This window comes from Phyllostomus discolor, chromosome 6 (assembly GCF_004126475.2).
Source record: "Phyllostomus discolor isolate MPI-MPIP mPhyDis1 chromosome 6, mPhyDis1.pri.v3, whole genome shotgun sequence".
NCBI lineage: Eukaryota > Metazoa > Chordata > Mammalia > Chiroptera > Phyllostomidae > Phyllostomus > Phyllostomus discolor.
Window position 1 is genome coordinate 107,224,189 of NC_040908.2, and position 13,789 is coordinate 107,237,977.

General features: G+C 35.6%; 1 protein-coding gene across 4 annotated transcripts in view; it reads left to right on the top strand.

The window, feature by feature from the left end:
- The window catches only part of NOX4 (NADPH oxidase 4), a 177,260-nt gene that overhangs the window by 45,136 nt on the left and 118,335 nt on the right, over window positions 1–13,789 (top strand). For all 4 annotated transcript variants that reach the window (XM_036028698.1, XM_028517487.2, XM_036028701.1 and 1 more), the window contains one exon: window positions 12,106–12,178. In XM_036028698.1, the coding sequence (XP_035884591.1) occupies window positions 12,106–12,178 (73 nt within the window). The remainder of the gene's footprint in view (window positions 1–12,105; window positions 12,179–13,789) is intronic.

The following is a 13,789-nucleotide window of genomic DNA, read 5'->3' on the forward strand; positions in this document are numbered from 1 at the left end:
AATTTCCTGGATCCATCCTAGAGGGTCTTGTGGTGGGAACTGGCAATGTGCTTTATTAGCCTTCCCATTTACCTTGAGAGCTCTGGTTTTACTCTTTCGGAGCATCTCATCATACTCTTGAGCATAGCTTCTCACTAGCACCTACATTTTGCCTACTTTCTTGGCTTACTGTCTTTTTATCACCTGGTCAACTCCTGCTCAACCTTTTATCTTCAGCTGACTTGCACAAATTGTGCTCCCCCCACCCCCATTCCACTCGGCAGAACTTACCCTTTCTTTGTCTGGATTCCTAAAGATACAAAGTAAAAATGCTGTGTTGCCAAATAATTTATTTCCTCACATATACTGTCTTTTCCACCTGAATATGAGCTTTTCCATGGTGGGGCAGGGGTGCCCCTAGGACGTTCAAGGCCCCTGGCCAATATTTTTGTTCTGTCAGTACAAAACCACTTGGATCACCCCAAATCATCATGTCAGCATTATCTCAGTGGCCCAGTCTACATTATTTTATGAAAGCAGGAGCCACCTACTTCCCAGGTCTTCATCTTGGAATAAGATGAAGTATGAGTCTACAGTTCCTTGGGCATCTGACTGACCCCACTGACTAGTAGCAGGTGAGAAAAAGAGGCAACACCTAAGGATAGTAATGGGATGAGTGACATAGTTTTCTACAAAGACTTAATCTAGCTTAGCTTTACTAATATATCTCTGGCTAAAACTATTCTATAGCTATCACTGAATGTTATCAGACATAGCACCTAGGAAAAACTCAGTTCCTGATGAAGGAATGCAGCATGCATGCATGCTCTCAGCTGTTCTTGTGAGAAAGAATTTTTTTTTTTGTTAGTTGACTTGGTTCTTGGATTTTAGTTTATTTAGTGTTACATAGTCTTCTCTCTCTGTCTTTGAATTTTTTTCAGTGTAACCTATGTCTGAGAAATTAAGATTGTCTTATAGAAAATGAAGTTTGTGGTAGTACAAGTGACATAAAATATGGTAGTTAGTCTCAGTAAATAAGAAATGTTAAAAAAATTTCAATTAAGTTAGAAAATAAAATAAGTTTAAAAATGGGATTATTCAAACATTAATTTAAAAATATTTAGTACATATTGCCAAATTTGCTAGTACCTTGTATGATGAGAATAAAATGCACAATATTTAATTCTATTAGGAAACCCCTCATAAACAAATACATTTATGTTTTCAGTTATGTTAGAAGAAAACAGGATAAGGACTACAAGATGGTATATTTCTGACCATATCTAAGTATGGAGGAAAATGGTCTCAATTTCATCTAGAAATGGCAGCATAGTAAAATCATTCATTTTCAAGACTACTTATTAATGAATCTAATATACATAGATAAAAAGCAATAAGAGTAAACATTCAATCATGTCTTTTACTAAGGAAACAAGTATAGGTTTTGCTCCATAACTTGAAGGATTCAAAGAGTTCACAGTGTACTTCACTTTGGCAAGTAGCTTTGCCCAGTGAGGCTAGACTAGCCTAACAATATTTAACCTGTGCTTTCTGACTAGTCAAATATGTAGGAATGGAAGCTAATATACTGGGATTTAGCCAAGCTGTCATTTCAGGGTAGGTTAGGGTACCTTTTGATATACCTCCACAAACACTTAATACTTAGCTGTCTTTTAGCAGATGCCCTATGTTGTAATGACCTGTGTATCCTGTCTCCCAGACCAGAATGGGATCTCCTCTAGGGCAGAATTTATTTTGCTCTGGCACTTAATATTACACTATAGGTGCCCAGAAAATATTCACAAAATGGGTAAAAGCCACTTCTCTACAACATCCTAGATAACTTGTGGGCCAGACCCTATTTGTTTAATTCCAGTGACAAAATAATCCTAACTTCTTAAAGTATCACCCCACCCCTTCTTTTGGACCACTCTAATTGCAATATTTTTTATTGTGAATTATAAGTAAGTTTTTCTACCTTGCTGACCTTGAAGTCTGTTACTTTGAAAATTATGTACTCTGGTCTTTTTATACTTTTGGGAGATAGAAGAGAAAAAAAATAAATTCTTTACATGAAAAGATAACTTCATAAATCTGAAAGAACATTAAAAAACATTGAATTGATTCACCTTAGCTTGCAGATGAGATTCAGTGAGACCCCAGTTTGGCCTGAGGGGTGGTGACTGGATCACACGCCATTCATTGCATTGGTCAGGCTCTCTGGGGTTTCTACTTCATCTTCAAGTGACTGACCTCACCTATTTCACCCACCAGCCCCACCCAAGTCTTTGAATATTTTTTTCATGTTGTTCTCTAAAACGTGTTCTCTAGTTAAATATTCGAGGAAATATCTGTTCAAATTTAAACTGGTTTCTTGCCTTTTGGACTTTTCAGAGACTTTAATACACTAATGTGCCCTGTGACTTCTCAAGCAATGGTTACAACATCTTGGAGTAATAGAAATAAATATCCCAAAGAATTAATGTTCAAGTAAACACTTTGGAAATTATGCTTCTATTCTAAACACACTCAGTTTTTTCAGGTGTTTCCCTGATGAAGTGATTTGCAAACATGCCATAACTAATCTTGGCATGCTTAGAACCACATAGGAAGCCTTCTATGTAGATGCAGCAAATTTTAATGGTGCTCCAATAAAATTATAGAAACCACAAATATTACATTATAGAGCCAGCTGGGATTCTATTGTTTTTATTTACTTAGTCAAATAAGGATTTAAAAAAATTACTTGAAGTTTGAGAGAACTCTTTTTTCTTCAAATATATTAAGTTATAAATAAAGAACATTAAATTATACATATGTAAATTATGCTACTTTACTGGTTTTGACATGTTTATAATATAAAACTATGACCAAAATCAAGATAACAAATATATCCATCATTCTAAAAAGTTTTTTGTACCCTGTTATAATGTATACTTCTCTCTGTCCCTCCTAGCAACTAAGCTGCTTTCTATCACTAAAGAATGGTTTGAATTTTTTAGATTGTTATATAAAAGGAACCATAAAGCTTATACTCATTGAGTTTTCTTTGAAGGGGCCTGGCTTTTTTCACTCAGAGTAATATTAATAGTTTTGACATTCATTATGTTGTTGCATATATATATATATATATGTGTATATATATATGCAACTTTGCCAAATTATTTATATATATATAAATATAAAATATATTTTTATATATATAAATATATATATATATATCTCAAAGTTCATGGTTTGTTTGTGTATTTTACCACTGATGACTTTTCCAGGTACAAATATTCGTACCATTCAATTGTTTATTGAATGTACTATTCAACACCAAGTAAAATTTTTTAGCCATTCATCTGTTGATGAAGATTTTAGTTGTTTACAGGCATTAACTTTTAAAATGTAAAATGGCTATGAACATCTTTGAACATGCCTTTGTATGAATGTTTCTTTCTCTTGGGTAAATACCGTGGGAGTGGGAAGGCTGGATCATTTTGTAAGCATGCTGTTCTTTTTAAGTAGTATTTTTCTGTACTATTACTCTTTCAGAGTGAACTAGTGTAGTTATCATGCTCTCTCCTCTTACCTCTAAAAAGTTAAGTCCTTGCCTGGAAGAAAAGTGGAGAGAAGAGAGGATTTGGATTAGGCACATCAGAGAAGTCAAGTGTTGTTAGGCTTCCAAATCTGTGTATTGGGAAGAATGAGGAGGAAAGAGTACTCTTGGGTACTTGATAAGAGTACTCTTATTCCTTTATTTCTTATTTGGCCCTTTACATGTACAAACTTGTTTCTATTGTACTGAGATTTCTTTCTTTCTTAATATTATACAGTTTATGCTATTACAGATGTCCTAATGTTTTCCCCTTTGCCCATCTCCACCCAGCCCAACCTCTGATTCCTGCAGTCAGTCCCCATACCATTGTCTATGTCCATGGGTCATGCATAAATGTTCTGTGACTAGTCCCTTCACCTGCTTTCAACCAGTCCCCACCTCCCCTGCCCTCTTACAGCTGTCAGTCTGATCCATGTTTCTATGCCTTTGATCTATTTTTTTCTCATTAGTTTATTTTGTTCATTAGATTCCACTTATAATTGAGATCATGTGGTATTTGTCTTTTACCTACTGGCTTATTTCACTTAGCATAGTAGTTTCCAGTTCCATCCATGCTGTCAACAAAAGGTAAGGATTCCTTCTTTTTTACTGCTGTGCAGTATTCCATTGTGTAAGTGTACTACACCTTTTTTATTCACTCATCTACTCATGGGCACTTAAGCTGTTTGCAAGTCTTCGCTGCTATAAATAATGCGTCTATGAACAAAGGGGTGCATATATTATTTTGAATTGGTATTTTGGGATTCTTAGGATATATTCCCAAAAGCGGATTCTCTGAGTCAAAAGGCAGTTTTATTTTTAATTTTTAAGAAAACTTTATATAGTTTTCCACAGTGACTGCACCAGCATGCATGCCCACAAACAGCTCACTAGGGTTCCCTTTTCTCCACATCCTTGCCAGCCCTTGCTGTTTGTTGACTTATTAATGATAGCCGTTTTGACAGGTGTGAGGTGACATTTCATTGTGGTTTTGATTTATGTGTACCTGATGGCTAGTGATGTTGAGCACTTTTTCATATGTCTATGGACCATCCGTATGTTTTTCTTGGAGAAGTGTCTATTCATGTCCCTAACCCATTTTTTAATTGAATTATTTGTTTTCCTGGTGTTAAGTCATGCAAGTTCTTTATATATTTTTCTCATTAAATCCTTGTCCTATGTATCTTTGGCAAGTATGTACTCCCACACAGTGGGTTCTCTTTTCATTTTGATTATGGTTTCATTAGCTGTGCATTGCTTTTTAATTTGATGTAGTCCCATTTGTTTATTTTTTCCCTTGTTTCCTTTGCCCTAGGAGATATATCAACAAAAATATTGCTATGCAAGAGATCTGAAACCTTACTGTCTATGTTTGCCTCTAGGATTTTATGGTATCACAACTTATAAGTCTTTTATCCATTTTGAGTTTATTCTGTTGTACATTGTAAGTTGGTGGTTTAGTTTCATTTTTTTTTGCATGTTTACTAGTCCAGTTCTCCTAACAACATTTATTGAAGAGACTGTCTTTATTCCATTGTATTCTTTTGCCTCCTTTGTCAAATATTAATTGACCATAAATATGTAGGTTTATTTCTGGGCTCTCTATTGTGTTCCATTGGTCTATGTGTCTATTCTTACGCTGGTACCAGACTGTTTTGATTACAGTGGCCATGTAGTATAGTTTGATATCAGGTATTATGATCCCTTCAACTTTGTTCTTCTTTGTCAAGATTGCTGAGGCTTTCAGGATTGTTTTTGGTTCTATATAAATTTTTGGAATATGTGATCTAGTTCTGTGATTTATGTATCTTGACAGGAATTGCATTGAATCTATAGATTGTTTTGGGTTGTGTGGACATTTTAGTGATGTTAATTCTTCAAGTTCATGGACACAATATATGCTTCCACTTATTTATATCTTTCTCAGTTTCTTTCTTTAGCGTCCTATAGTTTTCTGAGTAAAGGTCTTTTATCTCCTTGGTTAAATTTTTTTCTAGGTACCTTATTGTCTGTTGCCATAGTAAACTATATTGTTTTTTTTTTAGTTTCTCTTTCTGATAGTTCATCACTGGTGTATAAAAATGCCACTGATTCCTGAGTATTGATTTTGTATCCCACTGCTTTGCCAAATTCATTTTTTGGGTCAAGTAGTTTCTAGTAGAGCCTATAGGGTTTTCTATGTACAATATTATGCCATCTGTGAATAATGACAGTTTTACTTCCTCCTTTCCAATTTAGATGCTTTTTATTTCTTTTTCTTGTCTGATCACTGTGGCTAGGACTTGCATTATTATGTTGAATAGGAGTGGTGAAAGTGGACATCCCTGTCTTTTTCCTGATCTTAAGGGAAACACTTTTAGTTTTTACCCATTGAGCATAGTGTTGGCAGTAGGTTTTTCATATATAACCTTTATTATGTTGAGGTATCATCCCTCTATTCTACTTTGCTGAGAGTTTTTATCATAAAAGTTTGCTGGATTTTATCAAATGCTTTTTTTTGCATCTATTGATATGATCATGTGATTTTTATCCTTCATTTTGTTTATGTGGTGAATCACATTTATTGATTTGAAAATACGTACCAACCTTGCCTTCCTGGGATAAATCCCACTTGTTTATGTTGTATAATTTTTTAATGTATGTTGGATCCTGTTTGCTAATATTTTGTTGAGTATTTTAGCATCTATTTTCATTAGAGATATTGGCCTATAATTTTCTTTCTTTGTTGTGTCTCTACCTGGTTTTAGAATTAGGATATTACTGGCCTGTTAAAAGAGCTGGAAGTCTTTCCTTCTCTAGAATTTTTGGAATAGTTTAAGAAAGGTGTTAGTTCTTGGAATGACTGGTAAAATTCACCTGAGAAGCCATCTGGTCCAGATCTTTTGTTTGCTGGGAGTTTTTTGATTACTGCTTCAATTTTTCTAGTTGTTTTTTGGTCTTTTCATGTTTTCTCCTTCTTCCTGAATCAATTTTAGAAGATTGTATGTTTCTAGAAATTTATGCATTTCACCCAGGTTGTCCTATTCCTATGTAGTTGTTCAGAGTATTTTCTTATAATCCTCTGTGGTATTAGTTACTTCTCTTGTTTCATATCTGATTTTATTAATTTGGGTCCTCTCTCTTTTTATCTTGATGAGTCTGGTTACAGGTTCATTAATATTGTTTATTTTTTTCAAAGACAAGCTGCTGGATTCATTGATCTTTTAAATTTTATTTTAATCTGTATGTTATTTAATTTATCTTTGTTATTGATTATTTCCTTCCTTCTCTTTACTCCAGACTTTGCTTGTTGTTGTTTTTCTAGTTTTTTTTAAGTGTAAGTTTACATTTTTTAAAAAAGATTTTATTTATTTATTTTTTTTAGAGAGGGCAGGGAGGGAGAAAGAGGGAGAGAGAGAAACATCAGTGTGCGGTTGCTGGGTGTCATGGCCTGCAACCCAGGCATGTACCCTGACTGGGAATCGAACCTGCGACACTTTGGTTCGCAGCCCACGCTCAATCCACTGAGCTATGCCAGCCAGGGCAGTTTACATTGTTTATTTGAGATTTTCTATCATCTTATGACCGTCTGATAAGCATCTCTCTCTGGCTGCTTTTGCTGTGTCCCATATGTTTTGGGTTGCTGTGTGTTCATTTTCATCTGTTTCCTTGTACTTTTTTATTTCTTCATTGATTTCATTGATAACCCATTCCTTATTTAATACATGCTATTTAGCCTCCATGTAGCTGAATGTTTTTGTTTTTTAATTGAGGCTTATTTCTAGATTTGTGCCAGTGTGGTCTGAGAAAATGCTTCATATGATTTTAATCTTATGGAATTTGTTAAAATTTATTTTGTGTCATACCATGTGGTGTGTCTTTGAGAATGATCCATGTGCACATGAGAAGAATGTGCATTCTGTTGCTTTGGTATGAAATGTTCTGTAAATATCAATTAATTCCAATTGATACAGTGTGTCATTTAAGGTCACTGTTTCCTTTTTGATTTTTTGACCTGTTGGTGACAGAAGGGTGTTAAAATGCTCTACAATGACTGTATTACTGTCAATCTCTTTCTTAAAGTTCTCTGAGATTTCCTTTATTATTTAGATGCTCATATATTGGGTGCATATATGTTTGCAAGGGTTATATTCTCTTGTTGGATTGATCCAGTACTATGTGGTGACCTTCTTTGTCTCTTGTTATGGGCTTTGTTGTAAGTCTATTTCATCAGATATAAGCATTGGTACCCAGCTTTTTTTGGTCTCCATTTGCATGGATCTTTTTCATCCTCTCACTTTGAACTTGTGAAAATCTTTTGTTCTGATGTAGGTCTCTCATAGACAGCATATATGTGTATATGAGTTATGTTTTTTTTAAGATTGTATTTGTTTTTAGAGAGAGGGGAAGGGAAGGGGAAAGCAAGGGAGAGAAACATCAGTGTGTGGTTGCCTCTTTTTCACCCCCGACTGGGGACCTGGCCTGCAATGCAGGCATGTGCCCTGACTGGGAATCAAACCGGTGACCCTTTGGTTTTCAGGTCCATGCTCAATCCACTGAGCCACACCAGCCAAGGTGGGTTATATTTTCTTATCCACTCAGCTGCCCTATGTCTTTAATTGGAGGATTTAGTCCATTTCTATTTTTAACATTATTATTGATAGGTGCTTATTTGTTGCCATTGTTTTGAACCTATGTTCTCTCTATTTCTTCTTCTTAAAGCAGTCTCTTTAACATTTCTTCCAATGTTGGTTTTATGGTAATGAACGCCTTAAGCCTTTTTGGTTTTTGTCTGAGGAGCTCTTTGTTTTGCCTTCATTTTTAAATGACAGCCTTGCAGGATAGAATAGTGTTGGCTGCAGGTCCTTGCTTTTGTTTTCTTTGAGTACTTTATGCCAATCTCTTTTGGCCTGAAGTGTTTCTGTTGGGAAATCAGCTGACAGCTTCATTGGAACTCCCTTGTAGGTAACTAACTTTTTCTCTTTTGTTGCCTTTTAGCTTCTTGTTTCCTTTAAATTTGCCATTTTAATTATGATGTATCTTTGTGTGGATCTCTTTGGGTTCATCTTGATTGGAACTCCGTGCTTCCTGAATTTGTGTGACTTTTTCCTTCACCAGATTAGGAAAGATTTCTGTCATTACTTCAAACAAGTTTTTTTTTATCCCTTGTTTGCTTTCTTCTCCTTCTCATATCCCTATGATGCTGATGTTGTTATACTTCATGTTGTCCCAAAGTTCCCTTAAACTATCCTCATTCTTTTTTAATCTTTTTTCTTTTTGTTTGTATAATTGGTTGTTTTTTTCTACCTTGTCTTTCAAATCGCTGATTTGATCCTCTACTTCCTCTGCCTACTTTTAATTCCTTCTAGTGTATTCTTCATTTCATATATTTCCTTCTTTATTTCCAACTGGGTCTTATTCATAGTTTCTATGTTCTTTTTCAAGCTGATGTAATTCCTACTAAGATCCTTGTAATTCTCACTAAGTTTCTTGATCATCCTTATAACCATTACTTTGAACTTTATATTTGATAAGTTGCTTGCCTCAATTTCATTTAGTTCTTTTTGTGGGGATTCTTCCTTTTCTTTTGTTTGGAGTTGTTCTGTTGTCTCCACATTTTAGCTATCCCCTTTTGTTCATTTCTATGTATTAGATTGATCTGCTTTGCCTCCCTGCCTCCGTGGGGTGGCCTTCTGTGGTGGGTGTCTTGTGGGACCCAATGATACAGTCTGCTTGACCTCCTGAGCTGGAAGTTCTAGGAATGTTTCTCCTGTGGGTTATGTGGGCTCTCCTGTTGTATTGTGTCTTGATTGGTGTTGGCCTATTTGTCAGTGAGATCTCCCCCCTAGCTAGCTGACTGAGAGACTCAACCCTTAGCACATCTTGTGTGCTGTTGTACAGGTACTGACAGAACAAAACAAGACAACACAAAAACAAAGCCAAAATAAGCGTACCCCCACCAAAAAGCAGCAAAATCAATGTCAAAAGAACAAAGAATAATAAAAGCAAAAGAGAAATGGAAAAGTAAAAGTAAAAAGTAATATGAGATCAAAGGAAAAAAATGATTATGTGAAGAGAGAAGTAAGAGAAACATTGAGTAAGGAATAGAAAGAGGAGAATGATAAAAAAATGACAAAGGAAAAAATAAAAACTAAATGGAAAGAAGGAATAATGGAGTAAGAAAAAGAAAGAGTAAAATAAGACATATAAAAGAAGACATAGAAAAAAGAGAAAATAATAAAAAGAGTTTGAAAAAGAAAAAAACAAAAATAATGAGAAACACAAGGTGGAGTTTGTTTCAGTGGAGTTTAGTATCTGCCTACTGGGATCTCTTTTTGGATATGGCTCTGATATTTTCAGAAGCTGGTGTAAGCCAATGTCAGATGCTGTCCACTTATGGCCTTCAGCAGCCTGTTTGAAGCTACAAGTGATCCACAGTTTGTGTCTGTGTCCTCTGGGCTTGGCTAAGCATGGGATGGGCCATGCTGCTCTGTAAGACTGGCTTTTAACAGCACAAAGCCTAGGGGTGGGTCAGAAAATGTCCTAAGGTACCACATGATCCTCCTCCACCTGCCTCTGCTTTCTGTCCTTCTGTCAGTCTTAATGGGGTCCCTGACCTAACTGTTTCTGAGAGGGCTTCTGGTGGAGTTGGGAGGATGGGATCTCTTGGCGGTGCTGATTAGACTTCAGGGAAGATGGTGGGTATGTTCCCTTGGCCTTGAGCACAGTGTCTCATCCTGTCCCAGATTATTTCCCTGAACTCAGCAGGTTGAAGCTTATAGGAGGAAAGTGGGTGTGGCCCTCAGAGCCCAGACTGTGGGTCTGCCAGAAACCAGGAGGATGTTTCTATGGCTCTCCTGTGAGGGGAGAGCTCCAGTGTGGTTCCCCAGGAAAGTGTATGGGATGGCCATGCCCTAAAGCCAGTCCCTGACACCCCCTGAGTCTGCCTATGTTTCTGTTTCCTCAGCAGGGGTAAAGATGCCCTGTGGGAGGAAAAAGATGCAGCATTGGGTGAGCAGGATTTCAGAGGTTGAGGCAAGCAGTATCCTACAGGGTAGCATAATTGCTTTTCCTCTGGGACAGGCTTGCTCTTCTCAAGAAAAATGGCTGCTGCTGTATTTGAGTATGTCCTGGCATAGGAATGCCAGCAGCCACTTCTCCACATCTCCCCCCAGTGCCTCCCATTCCATATTTTCCTCTGGTAATTTCAGTTCACACCACCCTCCCTTTATTGTAGCCCAAGGTCAGTGGGTATGGACAAAAGATCTGTGCTTTCACCCTGGTCTAGAGGTGGTTTCTGTCCACCTTGGCTAAAAGTCTCATTATGCAGTCTTTGGTTGTTTATTTCAGGTGGCTGTTCCCCTCTTTATTTTTATTTCTAACTTGGTTCTGGGAGGAGTTGCAAGAAAGGTACTCCTACTCTGATGGCCTCTTGCAACCAGCTGTACTGAGATTTCTAATTTTTTCAGTGATTATAAACTTTCTGGAATCCTAATAATGCACACCTGTATTGTTCTTATATCGTACCCAGCTTGTCTGCTTCTGCTAGTGGCTTACAGTCCATGATGGCTCTTCTGTTTCACAGCTGGTTCCTTGGCAAGAAGAGAAGCGGGGTGATACCTCTACTTTGGAGACAGAATTGTTTCATTAGGTTTTCCAAGAGAATTTAAGATGGAATCTCTCGGCTAGTACATTTGGGAGTTACTGTTGCTTGTGATTTTAAGAATAATAAAAGTAACTTATACACAAGATATTTTATTTGGTAGTAAAAAGATAATAAGAAATGAGACTATTTTGATTTTAGCTCTTTTTGATATGGCATATGAGCTACTCATTTTGACATGCTGTACAAGCTAACACCAGATTTTTAGCAATCAGTCACATCAATATTAGTTTTAAAAACTAACATATTTGCACATTTTAGTTTTTAAAAAATAAATGTTATGTCATATCAGAAGGACTGATTTCAACATGTTTTCCATACTACTGCAAGTGTTCTGAAAACATCAGCACTAATTTTTTTCTTGAAGTTAAATATTTTTTGTTCTACAGTTGGAGTTATGGTTTTCAGGAAGCTTTAAGTTTTTTTTTATTTTTTAGACGTTATTCTAGATAATTTAGCCCATTAAAAATTATTTGAAATTAAAACTGAAAGAGCTACTAGTTATATAAGAGAGGGGAGGAGAGCAAGGGAGTTTAGTACCATGGTGTGGAAAACCAAGCCCATATGTGTTAATCGTCAAACCTGTGCCATGTATTAATTATTGACATTTGGTATAATATGTACCTATAGAAATATGTACATATTCACCATTCTGAGTGGAATATTTACAAGTATAAAAGGAAACTCTTCTGTTATTGTTAGAAAAGACTGCTTTGACTTAAATATGTTAAAATTGTACTAAGTTTAAAAAAAACTTTTTTGAGGGACAACATACAGGAGATATATGATTTGAAGTGGGCTTCCCACAGAGCAACATAATACTTTGGATTTTAAGGCAATGATTTTTGTACTTTTTCTCAGTATGACTTAAGTTAAAATGTACTCATGTACATTTTTATAGTTCCAGGCCTGACAGGAGTTTGTATGGTACTGGTGCTCTTCCTGATGGTCACAGCTTCCACGTATGCAATGCGGTAAGTGTCAGTCATAATTTCAGTATCTACTGGTCAGATTGTTTAGATTTTCTTCAGATTACCTTCATTTTCATGTGTAGAAACCCACTTGATTGAACAGAATGCTTAGCCAAGCCAGTGTTCTGATGAATACACAATTCTGTGCAACTAAGAGTGAAGTACAGACATTTCTGTATATATCATTTCCTGTTTCTGAAAAATAAATCTTTGTTTTACTTAAATATTCTAGGTTGGTAAGCAACTGTGTATGGAGACTTTTTTTAAACTATGGAAATTTGAGTTCTTCAGGAACATTCTTCTGGAGGATAGTGTATCAATGTGAGGCCTGGGATTGAATTCAATTTGTATGCACAGGAACATATCACTTAAAATTATTTTATAACTCATTTCCTGATACGGGTTTGCTGGACTTTAATGTATTCTAAACAAAGCTTTGGAAACATGGTTAGTTGACATCTGCTAACATAATAAAAATACCAGCATTCACATTATTCTTCTAGTTAAGAGATTTTGAGCAGTTGCAGATCCACATTTCTGTGAACAGTCACATGTTCTTTCTGGATACAGCTGTTTTTCACAGTATTTTACAGTATTTTATGTTACTGGTCAAACTTCTTGGTTAAGAAAGCAAAAAGAAGAAACTATATAGTCTTCAAAAATAGTCATTCTATTTGTTGAGCTGTGAAATGTAATGGAAACACACACACAAACACATACTTTGAAACTATTTGCTCTACATCATGCTCAAAGGAGTCTATCCTTGCACTTCTGAACCTCTATGCACACAAACAGAAACCACAGAAATCTCTCAAGTAAACGCTCCACTCAGATACTAATGCTATAAACTTCCTGGTGTTATGTTTATACATTTCATTCTTCTTGGTTTTGCTTGCTCATTCCCCATGTCTTACCTCTACCAAAGTCACTCTTTCTCTTCCTTTCACATTCCTGATTTGTCTCTTCATATATATGTATTTTACCAAAATTGGACCATATTATATATACTATCTTAAATCAGCTATTTACTTAGATCTTGTTTTGAACAGGTTTTACTTTCCTGATGACACAACATATTACCTTGTACATTACCCTCCCAGTCTCCTATTGGAAGTTTTAGGTGATTCCATTTTTTTTTTTCAGTATTTCACTTGTGAAACAAACACTCTGTCCATATGTCTTTGCATACTTTTTCAATTACATCCTATGGAAAAATACCTAGATGGAGAACAGCTGGGTCAGATGGTGAGCTGATTTTTGTAACTTTTCGTAAGAATTAAAAATCACCTACAGAAAGGCAAATCTCCAACATTAGTGCATCAGGGTGACAATTGTGAGGGGGAACTTTTATTTTAATTAGGTCAATAATTCATAAAAAAAGCTTACTTTTCAAATTTTAGGAGTTCTTGAAGAAAAATTAGGATATCTGACATTTATTTATAAGATTGAAGATTTATAAATGCTCTGTATTTAGAAAAAAAAATCCTTAATTGAGTGATAGTATTATAAAATGGGATATAAAGTCAGCTTTTCTTCTCAACTGAGCCATTACATAAATAATTTAGTAACTGTATCTTGTTAGTTTTTTCATTTGTTTAAAAGAGATTATAAAAC